Consider the following 16,104-nt stretch of genomic DNA (forward strand, 5'->3'; position numbering starts at 1 on the left):
TTTAACCTATGGCCTTTAGTTTTAGAGATTATATTTTAAGGTTTCAATCTTTACAAAACAACCAGATTCGATTCTTGTTTTCAGATTTCGAATTACCTTTATTTTGTAGGGTTGAACCAGACCACCAAAGTCAGATGAACCTCTAGTTGCACACGGACGCGAGCTGGCTCCTTATCGGGTCGCAAGCTGCTGCCTTTGCGGCTGACCTGAATTGCGAGCTGGCTGTGACGCGAATGTGAGCTGGCTCTGTTGTGTACACCAAGCTGCGAATGTCTAGGATCAGGAACGCTTAAGAGCTTTAGCTGATCAGGTGTTTGCAAGCCGGAACGGAAGCAAGAACAAGTTAGGGTTCTTCGGGATTAGATCTTTGTACCAACTCCTCTTAGCTCATGAAATAAAAACATGGAGTATTAGATTACATGAACACCATAATCTGAACAAGGTATCATCAAACAACTAAGGTATGATAAACTTATCTTTCACAGGATTTGAATTTGGCTAGAAAATCTTGTTGGTTCGGATTAGGGTTCCAAAAGATCAAGACGGTGCCGCGTATTGTCTCTGCGAGTGTGGGCGCGTCTGAGATCGGATCGACGTACGGTTTGTGCTGGTGGATTCGAAAATCTTGTTGGTTCGGATTAGGGTTCCAAAAGATCAAGACGGCGCTGCGTATTGTTTCTGCGAGTGTGGGCGCGTCTATGATCGGATCGACGAACGGTTTGCGCTGATGGATTCGTCTTGGTTTGTGCTGGTGGATTCGTCTCGTCAAGAGCTTCAATTTGATATGTGGCTCCTCGTCTGGTTCCTCAGTGTTTGAGAGATAGATTGATTTTAAATTGCGTCTGATTTAGGGTTTATGTATGATGGATTTTAGGTTAGGTTTTGTCTCAGGGTTTTGGAGTCTATCGTGCTGATAACGTGTTGTAAATAGAGGATTTAGAGACTGAATATTTCTGTGAACGTGTTGTAAATAGAGAGTTTAGAGACTGAATATTTCTGTGTTCTTATTAATGATCAAAGAGGTTCCTTTATATAAGAATTACAGGATGAAGATAAATGGAAGATTACATCTACTAGGAAAAGGAAAGGGTTTCTTTTTCTCCAAGCTTTGTGGCCGCCTCTCTCTCTCCTGAAGTCGGCTTTCTCTCTCCTCTCTCTAGGGCTTCGGCTATCTTTCCATCTTCTAGATATTGGGCCGGTTTTGGGCCGGGTCTGGTTAATGACAATCCACTCCATGATTTATAACAGTTGGAATATTGTTATAAAATTTTTCTTTTTCTATTTTCCTTTCAACAAGTTTTTCTTCTACAAGGAACATAAATTCGGAAGAAATAACCGGTCAAATTCGTTGTATGATAGGCTTTTTGGAAAGACTGATCCCTACAACAATATTTTAAGAAAATATTACATGATAATACCAAATCGAAAGAAGCAAAATAAATGGATACGATGTTTAATTATTCACGAATCAACACGATTGGTGATTATATAAGCAAATCAATGTGAAGTTCAACGTAAGATTCTACACATTGTCGTACCATAATTCTCCGCTATACTTTGAAAACTACAGAACTTAAACCCTGTGCGACAAAAAAAAAATACAGAAGCGAAAACGCTTTTCTCGAATCAGAAGGTTCTTCATTCTTACTTCCCAAGTTTCCGTAAGTCTTGAATAAAATCAGAGACGAAACAATCTCACTGAACAAGGTTATTCTTCCTAGGATCTTTCACTTCTATCTCCCAATGCCTATCAGGCAGACTATCGTTCTCAGCGATTTTCCTCCACTTCTCAATCCTATACTTCATTTTCTTATTCAAACCACAATAACCTTTCAACTGCTCTGACATCTTGTCGTAAACTTTCCACCATTTTTCATGCACTGAATCGCTGGCAAACACGCGCCTTAAACTCATGTCCCAGTTGCAATCATAGTCTCTATAACATACCCATGGCTTCAGTCCCAAGTAGTGCACACCCTCTAGATCATCTGGAAGATCGCGTGTTCCTTTAAAATTTTCGTCAAAGTACTTCATTGTGTTCACGCGTTTCGATAACCTGTGCCACCAGACAAAAACCTCATTGAGAAATCCTTGGTCTCCTCCATTGTATGACTCTATCTTGGAGGATTTCTCCATTAGATCTTTAAAAAGACATGCTGATGGCTCGACAATCTGATGCAAAAAAATATTTATTAATACTTTATAACTGATTTATGAATTAATATCGCCCAGAACACGCAAAATAAAAATCTGTTGTCTAACGTTTTCTTTTTTTGACAGGAAAAAAAAGCAATAGATTATTGGAAACCATAAGTAAATGTTAAGAAAATAAGTCATCTTCTACTGTGAAAAAGGGAATCTGAAGAAAATAGATTACGATATCGACTTTTATTTTCTCGAACATTTCACCAAATTATTTGTAAGAATGTATAATAATTAATTAATTTATTTGGATTACCATGATTCCGGAGTTGAATAACACTTTGTCGTTGCCTGCAGCTGAGAGTTGGGGATAGTAGAAGAGATGATCAAGCTTCTTGACGACGATAAAATCTGCATCTATGAACAAAAGTTTATCGTAGTCAGTTACTTGCCACACACGCAATTTGCTGTAGTTCCATTCATTGTAAGAGTCCTTCTCCGCGAAAGGGCTGCGGATTCTGTCAATCAGCCGCAGATTCCAACCCGCGGAGCTGAGACCGATTAGAGACCTGTTTGTTATGGACCGATCGTGGAGGAGAATCATGTCCTTATTCGATCCTGATTGTCTTATGCTTTGTGCTAAGGCTATTGCCCCACAAACATAGGCCTCGGACGAGTGTAGTACCGTCACGTAGGCCACTCGATGCTTACGGATTGCAACAGATGTAAGATTATCTTTATTTTTTGGTCTCCATGCTTCTTGGCCTGTAAATGACAATATATAGGTCAAAACTCACGACTGAGGTAACGAACAAGAAATATTTTGATTAAAAAACAATGCGAAGGAAGAATAGAAAGAGGAAAATCTGGTGAATAAGTTTTTTGTGGTAAGCATGTTTACGGTTGATTAAAATAATTAAATTGAGGAAATGCATACTCTGCCGCACGACCAAATCACACCAACTATTAACCTCATATTACTTATTTTCACTAAAGTAATGATCCACCAATAAACCTATTCAACAGAACTTAATTAACAAAACAAAAATGCAAATGCATGATGCATGAAGTCGTCTCTACATTTTAACATATTTATAAATATAGATTTCAATACTATTAATAATTATATGCCGTTTACATAAGATGGTTACATGATAATAAGTCTACAGAAAAGGTTAAAATGCAGAAGTTACTTAAAAGTTTGTTATGTATATTTTATAAATGAAAAAAAAATACATATGAAATTAATATATAATAACTACACCAAAAAAAAGAATAAAGAGGGAAAGAATAAAAAGTTACCAAGTTGAGCAAATGGAGAAGCAACGTGACATGAACCAACAGGCATGAGGAGCTTCTGCTTCAACCTTGGGAGATTAGGCTTATACACCCAATAATCATCCACGCGCCTCACGCGCTCATCGCACTTGAAGATCCCATGCATGGGCCCACATGACCCGACGAACACAACGTACACCGCCGAATCAACCTTCGTCAACCCACTCTTGACGGCTAGATTCGCCGCAGCCAAATTAACCTGAAGCCTGAAAACATCCCTTAGTCCTTCATTCTCCGACCAACCACTGCACGGAACCTTTGCAACGATGACATCCACGTCAGCATTGGAACCTTCCGGCTTAGGAAGAGGGATCTCCGGGCATTGAGAATTTTCCTCGTCGATCCACTCCATGAAGAGACTATTCCAAGTAAGATTCTCCGGAAGAGGATCAAGCGACACGTGGACGTTCTCGAGAATCGACGGTCCATTAGCCTCAAAGCTCTCACGCTCTTGCTCTTCGATGTTAAGGAAGCCTATTCGGAGTTTCTTTGCCGGTAGATAGTCACGGACAAGTCGGAGCCATCTTGGGTTTTTGCTGACTACCGGGGCAGGAAGATCAATCCGTATATCGGACGACGATGGAGAAGTGACGATTTGGTTTGATATAGAAAAGGGTTTAAAGGATACTATCAAACCTACAAGTGATAATGAGATCAGTATTAGATAGACCATGAAGATTTTCCCTCTAGAATTTTGTGTTTTTGCCCCCATCCTTAAATCTCTCTCCGTTACGTTTTTGTACCTATAAATCTTTGAACGCATCTTCATTCTCTAATACGTGAAGCTATATATATGTGTGTGTTAATTCCTGCGTGTTGGTAGCATGACTGATTTGCATGGACGCACGTTGGTGTGAAAGTCAATTTGTTTCTCTCTCTCGCTCTTTATACGATTGCTTCGTTCGTATGATTATGTGAATCCCACGCATGTAGTCGTCGCGTGTCGTACTTATAGTTTTATAGAAATTTTAAACATTATTGAGGTATATATATTGGATTAATGTACTCAAACGGGGTTTTGATGATTAATAAATTTCTTGGTTCACTTCACACCAACGTCCTTAAGAAAAAAAAGTAGCCAAAAGATAGAAAAAGAAATAATATATAGTAACTGGTTTATAGGGACATATATAGAAAAATATCAAACTTAATCTGTTATGCTCCATCTTAAAAATTGAGGGATTTGTTCCCGTATTGGTCTAATATATGTTCTGTTCTCACACAAGTCAAAATCACTGACACAAATTCATTTTTAACGTTTTAGGATGATCATTAGTCTTTTAATCTCCTCAAAGATGAAATAGGGGGAAAAGGCCCATAAGTATAAACATATATGTAACCAATTGTCTAAACTCTAAAGACTTTGTGTTAACAAAACATCATATATATGTAATGTAAAAACTAAATTTTTGAAGTTAGTTAGCAAATTAAGTAAATATCAAGAATATAAATTTGAAAATCTATGTAGATATTATGTACTAGAACAATAAATATATATAGATATTAATTACTAACATATTATTTAAGTATTAAAAGCTAAAACATTATATAGAAATATATAACACAAAATTTGAAGAAAATAGAAAAGGTAAAATATTAGTATATATAAGAATTTTTATATATATAAGAAAATTATGCTATATATTGGCTGAATTTATATTTTCTTTGGATTAACGGGGATCTCTTATCTCCATATGGTACATCTCAATTTGTAATGTAGGTTCCAAAACTCAACCTTTTCTCCATTTTATACCCTCCAAAAAAATGTATTTTCTTAGTTGAATCTCTTATCTCCCGAGGGTAAAGGTGCTGGATTTTCTTGTCTCGCACAGTTTTATATTTATAAAATCACATTAAATACTTATTAGCAGCAAAAATGTATATTTAATCAATGTCTCTCTGATGCGAACTTGGAGGACCTAAACTACAGGGGGAACTATGTTTACTTGGTGGAACAAGCGCAAGTTGTCACCGTTAGTCAAAAAATTGGAACAAGCGCAAGTTGTCACCGTTAGCTAAGAAACTGGATAGATGTCTCGTAAACGTGGAGTGGTACAACATGTTTCCATCCTCGGTGGCTTTCTTTGACAGTCCAGACTTCTCTGATCACGCTGCCATTTCAGTCACACTTGACCCGAGCATGATAAGAACAAAGAACCTTTCAAATTCTATAATTATATACTGCATAACCCTGATTTTATTGCTACTGTGTGCATTAGTTGGTTCTCTTTCAATGTTACAGGTTCTGCTATGTTCAGAGTTGCAAGAAAATTAAAGATGGTCAAGAATGTTATCAGAGAATTTAGCAAGCATAACTACTCGGGTATTGAGAAGAAAACTGCGCAAGCCCACGAGAAGTTGATTCAGGCTCAGGCAGTTATGTTATCTTCTCCTTCTACCACTAACGCCTCCATAGAACTCTCTGCCCAGAAGGAATGGGAAGAGCTGTCTTCTGTTGAAGCTGCTTTCTTCTACCAGAGGTCGCGTATAAACTGGCTCTCCCTTGGTGATGGAAACTCCACGCTGTTTCACAGATATGCTGCCTCGAGACAGGCTTTAAACCACATCCATTTCCTGTTCTCTGAGGCTTGTGAGCGCATTGATTCTCAGACCGGGATCCAACAACTTTGCGTGGACTATTTCTCTGAGTTACTGGATAGCCCTATCTCCCAGCCTATGTTTATTCAGAGCGATCTAGACCTGCTGTTTGATTTCAAATGTTCAGAGGAGCAAGCTGCGGGTTGTGGCAAAGGCTTCTCTGCGGCTGATATAAAGGAAGCGTTCTTCTCCCTGCCGAAAAATAAAACAGGGGGTCCTGATGGTTATTCCGCTGAGTTCTTCACGGCAATGTGGTCTGTCATTGGACCTGAAGTCACCGAAGCCATCATGGAATTCTTCAGATCAGGGAGGTTGCTCAAGCAATGGAACTCTGCTAATTTGGTGTTAATTCCCAAGAAGCAAAACACATCTCTTCCCACAGACTTTAGACCCATCTCATGCCTCAACACGGTTTATAAAGTCATCTCCAAGCTACTGGCTTTACGTCTTAAGGAGATCCTACCCCTAATGATCTCCAAGGCACAATCCGCTTTCCTCCATGGTCGGCTTCTTGCAGAGAATGTGCTCCTCGCTACTGACCTGGTAAATGGTTACAACACGTAGTCTCTTTCTCCAAGAGGCATGTTGAAGGTGGACCTAAGGAAAGCTTTTGATTGTGTTCGTTGGGACTTCATTCTAGCTTCTCTCAGGGCGCTGGCGATTCCAGAAACATACATTGGGCTTATCAAGGAGTGTCTATCGACAGCATCCTTCTCTGTCTCCGTCAATGGCGTCTCGGGAAGCTTCTTTTAGAGTACTAAAGGGATCCGTCAGGGCGACCCTTTATCACCGTACCTTTTTGTGTTAGTTATGGAGTGTCTATCCCGTTTGCTCCTTTCTAGATATGAATCAGGCTGCATAGGCTACCACCCAAGAACGGAGGAGATAAAACTCTCACACCTCATGTTTGCGGATGATGTAATGGTGTTCTTTGATGGGTCTAGCAACATCCTACATGGAATCTCTGAATGCCTTGACGACTTTGCTTCGTGGTCGGGACTACAGATGAACACCACAAAGACGGATCTATTTATTTCGGGTCTGGACCAGATTGAAACCGCTGCTATTAGTAGCTATGTTTTCCCATCTGGTAAACTCCCTATTAGATACTTAGGCCTCCCTTTGATGAGCAGGAAACTGAAGATATCTGAATACGCCCCTCTAATGACCAAACTAAATATGAGCTTTCATGCATGGTCCGCTAAGCTCTTATCATTCGCGGGAAGACTGCAATTGCTCAAGAGAGTCACCTTTGGCACGATCAACTTATGGGCCTCAGCTTTTATCTTGCCAAAAGGATGCATCACAACTATCGAATCTCTTTGCTCGCGCTTCCTGTGGTCTGGCAATGTAAAGAGGAGAAGCATAGCAAAGGTGGCTTGGACTAGTGTATGTCTCCCTAAGGTGAAAGGGGGTCTCGGGCTAAGGAGCTTTACGGCATGGAACCTGGTGCTGTGTTTAAAATTTATGTGGCTGCTACTGTCAAAAGCCCCCTCTCTATGGGTAGAATGGCACTGGAACATCCACCTAAATGGTCAATCATTTTGGAAAATCAACGCCTCCTCAACAGACTCTTGGGCCTGGCGTAAGCTGTTGGATTTGCGTCCACTGGCGCTTCAGTTCTGCAAGTCCAAACTAGGAAATGGTCACTCAACAAGTTTATGGTATGATGTCTGAACTCCAATGGAGCAGTTGATAACACACATTGGTCCCGCTGGACCAAGAGCACTACGTGCCAGAGAGGATGCAATGGTAAAGGATGCAATCTCAGGAGCGACATGGACACTCCCCCACCCTAGATCGCAAAACGAAATCGACTTACATGCTTATCTCACAACATTATATCTTCCTTTATCTAGTGATGTTGAGGACTCTTATGATTGGGTGGCTGGTGACTCTTCTATATGTGATTTCAGGTCCTCCACAACCTGGGAAGTACTTAGGCTGAGACAAGACATCAAGCTATGGGCGGACGTTGTTTGGTTCAAAAGCGCTATACCGAAGCAGAGCTTTACCATGTGGGTCGCGAACTACGACAGACTACCAACGCGAGCAAGATTTGCAACTTGGGGCTTACCTATCTCTCCACTCTTCCCTTTCTACTCTAATTTTGATGAAACCAGGGATCATCTACTACTCTCTTGCGAGTACAGTCGTGAAATTTGGCAGGGGATCTTCAGCAGGTGCCAACCACCTTCAACGATGTTCATCGACAGGGCTAAGCTACTGTCATGGATCAGAGCCGCATCTTCAGCAAGGTTAACTCTTCTAAGGAAGCTGGCGGTCCAAACAGCGATCTATCACTTATGGAAGCAGAGAAACAATTTGATTCACAATCAAATTTCAATCCCCTCTGCTTCTGTGTTCAGAGCCATTGATAGAGAACTGAGAAACATCATCTCAGCAAGAAGACACAAAAAGAACTTTGATCTTGTTTTTTACTTCTTTTTTTGCCAAGATGGTTCAACCTAAGATCATTCCTTTTACTATCTTTTATTTATCTATGATATTTACAATTTAGAAAGAAAAAAATTATAAAAAAAAATCTAGCCTGAACACCCCTGCTATATTAATCTTTTTGGAAAATAACAAGAAAGAATTGTCACTTGTACATTTGGAAAAAGACGCATATTTTCCACCCTGACCAAAAAAAAAGACGCCCATATTTTCCACATTAGTTTAGTTGAGAGAGAGACAGTAAAATCATTGACTCCCAGACCAGATAGAGAGAGACACTATTAGCTTGTCTGGAACGACAAGGGCGATTTGCATCCTCCGATCACTTCCTTGGTTAGCCATGCCAACTGGCGATTGCTTCCTTTGCCACAAGGCAGGCCACTGGGCGAATCGTTGCCCTCTCAAATCCACAACGACGATCACTACCGTCGCCGCAGATTCTCCTCCGGTCATTCACTGCCCCTGCGACCGCGCTTGCGTCGTTTTGACTTCTAGAACTGTGAAAAACCCTAACCGGAGATTCTACAAGTGCTCAGCAGTTAAGTCCCCCCCTCTCTCTCTGAGCTCCTTCCCTCTCTTTCTACTGACCTCTGCCGACATTTTAGGTCCCAAGCTGCGGATTTTTCAAATGGTGCGACAAAGTGAGTATCGAATCGCAGCCGGTAGTCTCCATCAGTCCTACTTGCCCTTGTGGCTCTGGTCCCTGTAGAAGAGTAACCGTCACCGAAGGACCTAACGCTCACCGTTCATACTTTGTTTGTTGCATTAAGAAGGTGAAAACCAATCTTTCTGAATTTGAATTGAAGGGTCTTCTTTAATTTTAATGGATGTTTTTTGGTTTAGGGTTTCGGAGCATGTGGATTCTTTCAATGGGAGAATGATGCTCAAATTCCATCTGAACAAGTAGGACTTGGTGGTTCTCCTTGTTCTACATTGTCTGAATTTTCGGATGATGTTAATTCACTACCTATTATTGATTTGAGTTCGGATGCTAGTGTAAACCAAGGTATTATTATTATTTATCTCTGTTTTGTTTTTATTTACATACTAACATTTTGCTAGTTTTATTACTCTTTTTGGTTGATATTTGCTTACTTGGTTCAGTTTGTTAAATACTGATTCTTTTTTATTTGATTATAGAATCTAAAGATGTGGTTAGTCTTGAGACAGGAGAGAAAGTACTCCCTTCACTTGCACCGGAACATAATGAAACTCATCTAAAGGATTTGGGTAATTATTACACAACAAATAGTAACGAGGGTTATGCACTGGAGGTAGAGGTAGCTGAAGCAACGAGTCTTTCTAAGAACATCATCAATCCAGTTTCCAATAAACCAACCAGTCAATCTACTACGTCTATTGAAACCGAAGCCTCATTTTCGGGCTGCTCCTCGTTGATGGACCTCATTGAGCAGTATAACTCGGAGAGGCTCCATTTCGAGAGTGTTTCTATGCAACATGTTGATGCGTTGACCGCTTTTACGGGTTCGTACAAGATATTAGAGTCTCTTCGTGATACAGCACGTAATCAGAGCAAACAGCTGATTGAAGTAGAGAAACAGGTGAAGTTTTACGAAGCCAAGACCTCAGAATTTGCAGCAAGTCTTGAAGAAGTCTGCGGTGGAATGACGATATCGCAGAATAAAATGGTGGAGACGGCAAGGAGAGTAGTGAAGGAAATGAGTGGAAAGGAAATTTGCAGCTCCGAAGACGACAAGAAGCTGAAAGGTACAAGGAAGTGAGGATGGACTATATATATATAGTCCACTAATTAATATATTTTCCCCTTGAATGTTTATATAATATTTACAACTAAATTAAAAAATAAAAGACTGAAGATGAGATGTATAATCCACTAATTAATGTTCTATAAACTAAGCATTAGAACTTGTAAAAGCTGAATCACTTGAAAACAGAGGAAGGTTCATCCGTCTCTCAAAACCTCAAAAGTTAAGGGTGATCATGCTCTTTATCAGTTATGGGCTCATTCAGATACAATATCTGGAACTTCTTTTAAATTCAGTAAATTCTTTAATTTTCAAGTTAAAGAACTTTTTTAAATACATAAACCAATCACAGAGTAAAGAAAAACGAATTTGATTATATTAATTTATTGCTTTGTTCGGACAAAACAAATCACATCTGTAAAGCTTAGCAAAATGCTCAATTAATGAAACTACCAGACCCAATCGATATATGGCATACAATAAAATGACCCAAACCATCTTAAAATATTATAAACAAATAAATATAGATATATGGACGGATCTATGTTTAAGTAGAAAATGCTCTCTGCTGACCATTGGCTTTGTATGCCGGGGGAGTGATGAATCGCTGTGTACGTTTTTTCTAAGACCCGAGAAAAAGACCATGGCCAGCGAGGTCAGGTGAATCGCGGCTGATCAGATTAGCCCATAGATTAGCAAGAGACACCAAGTAATGCTCTCCGTTCCACTCCACCATCTTAATTCCTGATTCAAAAATCCTGAGTTAAATCTAGTAATTATATATCTAAAACATAGGCTTGGGTTTCCCTAGAGTACTACTCCGGAAAGTAAAATTTTCTAAAGATTTCACGCCTATTGAGAATTCAATAAATGTTTGTAATTTAATTTTTCTTTTACTTTATTATACATTTTTCCATAACTTTTCACCAATGAAATTTAACAATTCAAATATTTTCATTTAATGTTTTTTAAAAGTATAAAAAAATACCTTAAACATATAGAAAATCTATCTTTGTGGAACAAGTAAAAAATCTAAAACATGTAACTTTCGGAAACAGAGGAAGTATAAAATTATCCCACACTACAACCAGATTTTGTTTTGGCTATGTATCATTTCAGTTTTGGATAAAACCTACAGATGAAATTTAATTAGAGACATTGTTCTTAGAGGACTTCAATCAATTTGGTAAAGTTGAACAAAATTATGGTTCGGGTCAAATTAAATTCCGTTAGGGTTTGGATCGATGATCTTTCTAAATGCAATTGCTAGAATAAACGTACCTGGTACTATTTCAGTATTTAGAACAGAAATGCAGCAGGTAGGTGATGTATCAGAGGTGATGCAGGCGTGAAGTGTGAAGGCGTCAACTTCGTCTATACATCTGATTGATTCTAGAAGTTGATCAGCAGAATGGTTACTCTCAACTCCTTGAAGACGGATGATATTATTCCGAAGAGCTTCTTCTAATCCAGAGCTTAACCACAACTCCACACACTCGTCCAGAACAGCCAACACAGTGGATGATGTCGGAGATAATAAAATCCACGGTTTATATTGTCTCGTCGAGGCTCTCAGGATTTTCACTACTCTGTAAATTTCTCCTACTGAGATAAGATAGCGCTTCCCTGTTTAACACAGAATAAGAATAAGCCAAGCCCATGGTTGATGAAAATGGGCGAAATACAAAGATACTATTGTGATAATAATGGTTGGTACCTTGAGGTTTAGCTAGGATTTCTTCTTGAACATCATTTTGAACCACCTGTTTCCAAATAGATGCAGCATGCCGCAGTTCTTGAGCGCAGGTCCTAGCAATGACCAACCAGGTTGAAGCGTATTTTGACTGTTGCTCATGTGAACCCAAGTTTAGGACCTTCAGGGTCAACGTGGCGTGTTTGAGAAGTTCAATCGCTGTTTTCCAGTCCTTCTCTGCCTATGAAAAATTATGTTTAATTATTTCTTCCGTGTAAACATTTTCACTCACTAAAGGGTACAGAGAAGGTCAAACAGAACTTAACTAATAACAATCTTTCTGACATGAGATCTTCTGAATCAACTATTCGAAACTTTGGCTCTTGGAGAACTTTATAAAGTTCAGTAGTGCCAGATGATCTAACTTGGAGACTTTCTACGTTGACCTCACTGATCAAAACATCATTTTTCAGCATGTTTTGCAGATCCTAGAAGAGAAAACACCAAGAATTAGCAACACTTATCTGTAAAGAGTCTCTTCTAGTTTTGTATTCTAATAACCTGTATTTCATCGTCATATTTTTGAGCTTCAGCGACTTCATCAGAATTAGCAGCCAAGTCACGAGCTTCCTTTATTATCCAAAAAGTTCAAATGATGTCACGAAAATCAAAAGACTGTTCAAAGAAAAGTGTTACACAAAAAGTCTACTGACCTTTAAAGTCTCAAGATGGCTTAGGGCAAGGTAGTATAGCTCAGTCTTCAGCATATGAAAGACATCTCGGTAATCATTAGGCTCTATGGTGATTACTGTTTCCTCATGCGATTTTCCAAAACCATTTGGAACAGAGAACCCATTCTCACCTTCATATTCCACTGAACTCTGTTTAGATTCCCGCAAACCATTATCTTCTTTCCTCGAAGAAGTATTATCATTCACAGGCTGTGTTGGACCTTGAAATTCCCAGGAATCATCGTCAACCTCATCGGCAAGATCAGAGTTTTTCAAGGGCAGAGAAGGACCTTGAAACTCCCAAGTACTGTCAAAATCATCATCACCACCTTCTGCTAAGCTCGAATCTGTTATGGTCTTTGTGGGGCCCTGGAACTCCCATGAATCATCCTCACCATTTACAGTGGCAGACTTTTCTGACAGATTAGCAGCATTCTTCTCCTCCACCTGACTGTATAAACTTGATATCAGGTCACTGATGGACACAGTTTGACTTGGAGCCTTACTTTTCTCTCTCACGGAGAAATCAAAAGCTGAAACAAGATTATCCTCATGAACCGAACTATCAGAGGTTTCCAATGTCTCATCCTCAAAAAAAGACAGCGGCAAGACTCCCTTTGGCTTGTCTGGCTGCACTTCGTTTTCCTGAGTGCAAAATGAGGAGTACTTCCATTAGGGTAAACAAATGTAGGCTTCCATTAAAGCTAAAATAAACAGTACAGGCTTCAAATTTGCAAAACATAAAAGCTAATATAAAGAGTATAGTTACCATGTGAAACAAAGTACATTTAGTAATATCGAGATCACAGATTAACCAAGCTTAAAATAAGTCTACTACCAAAAGTCAAACCTCTTCATTTCAAAGCCAGCAGAAAAAGTATTTGCAAAATAAAACCCATATATTATCGACAATCTGAAACGTTGACTGTGGATTGTAAGATACAATACCTCTTTCTCGTTTCCATTATCCAAAGATGGCTGATTAAAAGCCCAAGAAGATCCTTCAGGATTCACATTCGTATTACTTGGAGATGAAACCGAGCCATTTGCCTCCTTATGCAGATCTTTACCATTGTTTGAATGGTAAGAAGTGGTTGTTTCAATCTCAGAAACATGTTCAAAACCAAACCCGAACCCCCAACCGTTAGATTCCTGTAAACCACACACACACAGAGCAAATAAAGTTTGTACCTTTTCATCCAATTGCAAGGATAGTGTTATATGAAAATGAAGCTTGTACCTTGTTTGTTAAATCCTTCTTCGTTTCAGCAACCTTAAACTCCCATCCACCATTACCCCCCCAAGGGTCACCATCATCTCCGTTTTCTCTTTTACCAGTTGTTGGTGAACTCCACATGCTTGAATCAAAATCTGTTGCGCTCTTAACCACAACAGATCCATTTCCAGCTTTCTCTTGCTCCTCCTGCTTAAGCAAAACCATATTAGAACTATATACAAATTGCAAAAAGATTTAACGATATATTATTAAAGCTTACCTTAGAGGTTGGATCCAAAACAGAGTCGGCTGCTTTAAATTCCCAACCCTCATCAAAATCGTCATCATCATCATCATCATTTCTGTTGACAAAACTCAAATCCGAAGAAGTTGGATGCACATCGCTCGTCTTCTCAGATCTCTCTGTAGCTAGATTCAATGGATTCCAGCTAAAACTCTCCAAACTGACACCTGGCTCTTTCTCATTTCCATTGATCTCATTAATATGTTCGCTCTCTCTATACAGATTCGCGATTAGACCACTGATCTCTACACTGGGATTCGTATTCGCAGATCCGTTGTGTTTCGGAGAGAAGGAATCGAATGAGAATTTAAACGGAGGAACCGGCGCACCTGATTCATCTTCCTCCTCCACCTCTCCGAACACAGAGAGTGGCACCGGACCACGAGGAGTAACCCACTGCGTCTGGCTATTCTTCTCAGATTCGATCCGCGTTGGCGTTCGATCTGCGGAGAAACCGTTTGGATTAGGGGAAGAGTCGACGAACTCTCCCCAATCGTCATCTTCTCCGGCGACGGGGGGAGAAGGGGAGAAGAAGAAATCGAGGCCGTTCATTCGATCGGGTGGATTTGATGCGAGCATGAAGGTTCTACTCCCGTTTTGGTCCTCGGAGCGAGCTCGCTAGTGGGTGGGTGGGTGCGCAGGATAGCTCACCCCGCGCACTTGAATCTTTCTAGGAATTTCGAATTGATTGCAATTCTTCTTCTCCTCTTAAAATATCTCTCTCCATTGTTACACATCATTAATAATTTTAGGCCATTTTCCAAAATAATTCCAGAACAAATTTGTATGATATATAAAACCTGTTGTGAAAAAATAGTATCTGCTCAATATAACAATTGTTAGACTCTAATCTAGCATCTGAGGTCAAAACAAATTTGAATGATAAATAAACATGTAGTAAAAATATAGTATATATACTCTCAAACAAAATAAAGTAAACATTGGTGAACCCAGATCTAGCATCGAGATCAATAGGCATAGGAGGAACACACAGATGAGCAGGAGATATTGAGGCCGAGACTCAAGCTCACTAAGTCTGTCTCCGGTGAAGCCATACATGTAAAAAGTTAACTTTTATCGATCGGAAACCATAATATAACTTCACCATCTTCGAGTCCTAGGTTAACTTTGATCTTCTTTATAAACGACAACCAATTATCCTCGTCTTCAGTCTGATTTGGCAAATCACATTATCTGCATCACGACCCAAAGCAATCAACAATTAAATTTTCATTTTTGGCTTTAAGAAACACTTATCTACTCCAAGAAAAGGGTCTACACGTATCTTTCAAGCTCTTCTATGGACGTCAAAACAAACATATAACCTGTTAAAAATATCAGTGATGTCGTTATTCTCCATGAATCAAACTCAACTGAAAAAGTCTCATTCAATGCCATCTCAGAGCAATAATCACAAAGACCTGCTCATTGTACTCCCACTCAGTTCACCTAATCCTTTTATACCTACCATAGGCTTTAGGCTTTGAAACTTCTCAACGTAATAAAAGGTTTTGATTCTAAAATAAATAGGAAGTTGGAAAGGTTTTGGTCGAAGACTCCAGCATATAGGTTTTGGTCAAATTCCTTACTAAAAATAAAAATTATTCAATATTAATGGAATATATATTTAATATTTAATAATTATAGTTATATTTATTTTTGTTTAATATTTTTTATTTTTTAATTTAAATATTTAATACATTAGTTAAAATAATAAGATTTAATAACCGAAGAATGAGAATTTAAATGTATATAACATATGAACTTTGGTTGTTCAACTTAGGGGAAAATAGATATACATAGTTATCAAACGATCTAAATATATGTTTTTACAAACCTGTTTACTTAAATAATATACCAATTGAAATAAATATAAATTTTTGAAGGACAGAAAAAAA

At 39.0% G+C, this 16,104-nt stretch overlaps 5 protein-coding genes across 5 annotated transcripts; 3 read left to right on the forward strand and 2 right to left on the reverse strand.

Moving 5' to 3' along the window:
• Window positions 1-1,586: 1,586 nt before the first annotated feature.
• Window positions 1,587-4,360, reverse strand: LOC106316865 (putative UDP-glucuronate:xylan alpha-glucuronosyltransferase 4). The gene is made up of 3 exons (XM_013754734.1): window positions 3,445-4,360; window positions 2,459-2,907; window positions 1,587-2,172 (listed from the first exon to the last, which is right to left on the reverse strand). Exons 1-3 carry the CDS (start codon window positions 4,247-4,249, stop codon window positions 1,696-1,698), a joined length of 1,731 nt encoding a protein of 576 aa, XP_013610188.1. The 5' UTR covers window positions 4,250-4,360; the 3' UTR covers window positions 1,587-1,695.
• A 1,397-nt stretch (window positions 4,361-5,757) lies between these two features.
• Window positions 5,758-7,755, forward strand: LOC106314445. The gene is made up of 3 exons (XM_013752311.1): window positions 5,758-6,621; window positions 6,729-6,832; window positions 6,921-7,755. The coding sequence occupies exons 1-3, from the start codon at window positions 5,758-5,760 to the stop codon at window positions 7,753-7,755; spliced, it is 1,803 nt and encodes a 600-aa protein (XP_013607765.1).
• A 6-nt stretch (window positions 7,756-7,761) lies between these two features.
• Window positions 7,762-8,550, forward strand: LOC106314446. Its single transcript, XM_013752312.1, has one exon. The coding sequence runs from the start codon at window positions 7,762-7,764 to the stop codon at window positions 8,548-8,550; it is 789 nt and encodes a 262-aa protein (XP_013607766.1).
• A 188-nt stretch (window positions 8,551-8,738) lies between these two features.
• Window positions 8,739-10,431, forward strand: LOC106315629. The gene is made up of 4 exons (XM_013753422.1): window positions 8,739-9,073; window positions 9,141-9,308; window positions 9,379-9,541; window positions 9,676-10,431. Exons 1-4 carry the CDS (start codon window positions 8,876-8,878, stop codon window positions 10,275-10,277), a joined length of 1,131 nt encoding a protein of 376 aa, XP_013608876.1. The 5' UTR covers window positions 8,739-8,875; the 3' UTR covers window positions 10,278-10,431.
• Window positions 10,432-10,616: 185 nt separating this feature from the next.
• Window positions 10,617-15,475, reverse strand: LOC106318469. Its single transcript, XM_013756463.1, has 9 exons — window positions 14,183-15,475; window positions 13,927-14,109; window positions 13,635-13,838; window positions 12,669-13,331; window positions 12,517-12,585; window positions 12,282-12,443; window positions 11,980-12,196; window positions 11,544-11,888; window positions 10,617-11,006 (listed from the first exon to the last, which is right to left on the reverse strand). Exons 1-9 carry the CDS (start codon window positions 14,783-14,785, stop codon window positions 10,885-10,887), a joined length of 2,568 nt encoding a protein of 855 aa, XP_013611917.1. The 5' UTR covers window positions 14,786-15,475; the 3' UTR covers window positions 10,617-10,884.
• Between the last annotated feature and the right edge of the window lie 629 nt (window positions 15,476-16,104).

This window comes from Brassica oleracea, chromosome C9 (assembly GCF_000695525.1).
Source record: "Brassica oleracea var. oleracea cultivar TO1000 chromosome C9, BOL, whole genome shotgun sequence".
NCBI classification, from domain to species: Eukaryota; Viridiplantae; Streptophyta; class Magnoliopsida; order Brassicales; family Brassicaceae; genus Brassica; species Brassica oleracea.

What these genes read in the sequence shown, in the direction of transcription:
- LOC106318469 (XM_013756463.1), bottom strand. Translation starts at nt 14,785, where the DNA reads ATGCTCGCATCAAATCCACCCGATCGAATGAACGGCCTCGATTTCTTC. An exon ending in TTTTGGATCCAACCTCTAAG is followed by an intron (nt 14,110 to 14,182) that starts GTAAGCTTTAAT and finishes TTGCTTAAGCAG; the next exon opens with GAGGAGCAAGAGAAAGCTGG. An exon ending in TGTCAGAAAGATTGTTATTA is followed by an intron (nt 12,197 to 12,281) that starts GTTAAGTTCTGT and finishes AATTTTTCATAG; the next exon opens with GCAGAGAAGGACTGGAAAAC.
- LOC106314445 (XM_013752311.1), top strand. Translation starts at nt 5,758, where the DNA reads ATGGTCAAGAATGTTATCAGAGAATTTAGCAAGCATAACTACTCGGGT. An exon ending in TGCTCCTCGCTACTGACCTG is followed by an intron (nt 6,622 to 6,728) that starts GTAAATGGTTAC and finishes AGCTTCTCTCAG; the next exon opens with GGCGCTGGCGATTCCAGAAA. An exon ending in CTCGGGAAGCTTCTTTTAGA is followed by an intron (nt 6,833 to 6,920) that starts GTACTAAAGGGA and finishes GCTCCTTTCTAG; the next exon opens with ATATGAATCAGGCTGCATAG.
- LOC106315629 (XM_013753422.1), top strand. Translation starts at nt 8,876, where the DNA reads ATGCCAACTGGCGATTGCTTCCTTTGCCACAAGGCAGGCCACTGGGCG. An exon ending in TTGTTTGTTGCATTAAGAAG is followed by an intron (nt 9,309 to 9,378) that starts GTGAAAACCAAT and finishes TTTTTGGTTTAG; the next exon opens with GGTTTCGGAGCATGTGGATT. An exon ending in GGATGCTAGTGTAAACCAAG is followed by an intron (nt 9,542 to 9,675) that starts GTATTATTATTA and finishes ATTTGATTATAG; the next exon opens with AATCTAAAGATGTGGTTAGT.
- LOC106316865 (XM_013754734.1), bottom strand. Translation starts at nt 4,249, where the DNA reads ATGAAGATGCGTTCAAAGATTTATAGGTACAAAAACGTAACGGAGAGA. An exon ending in TTCTCCATTTGCTCAACTTG is followed by an intron (nt 2,908 to 3,444) that starts GTAACTTTTTAT and finishes TGTCATTTACAG; the next exon opens with GCCAAGAAGCATGGAGACCA. An exon ending in TATTCAACTCCGGAATCATG is followed by an intron (nt 2,173 to 2,458) that starts GTAATCCAAATA and finishes TTTTTGCATCAG; the next exon opens with ATTGTCGAGCCATCAGCATG.
- LOC106314446 (XM_013752312.1), top strand. Translation starts at nt 7,762, where the DNA reads ATGGAGCAGTTGATAACACACATTGGTCCCGCTGGACCAAGAGCACTA.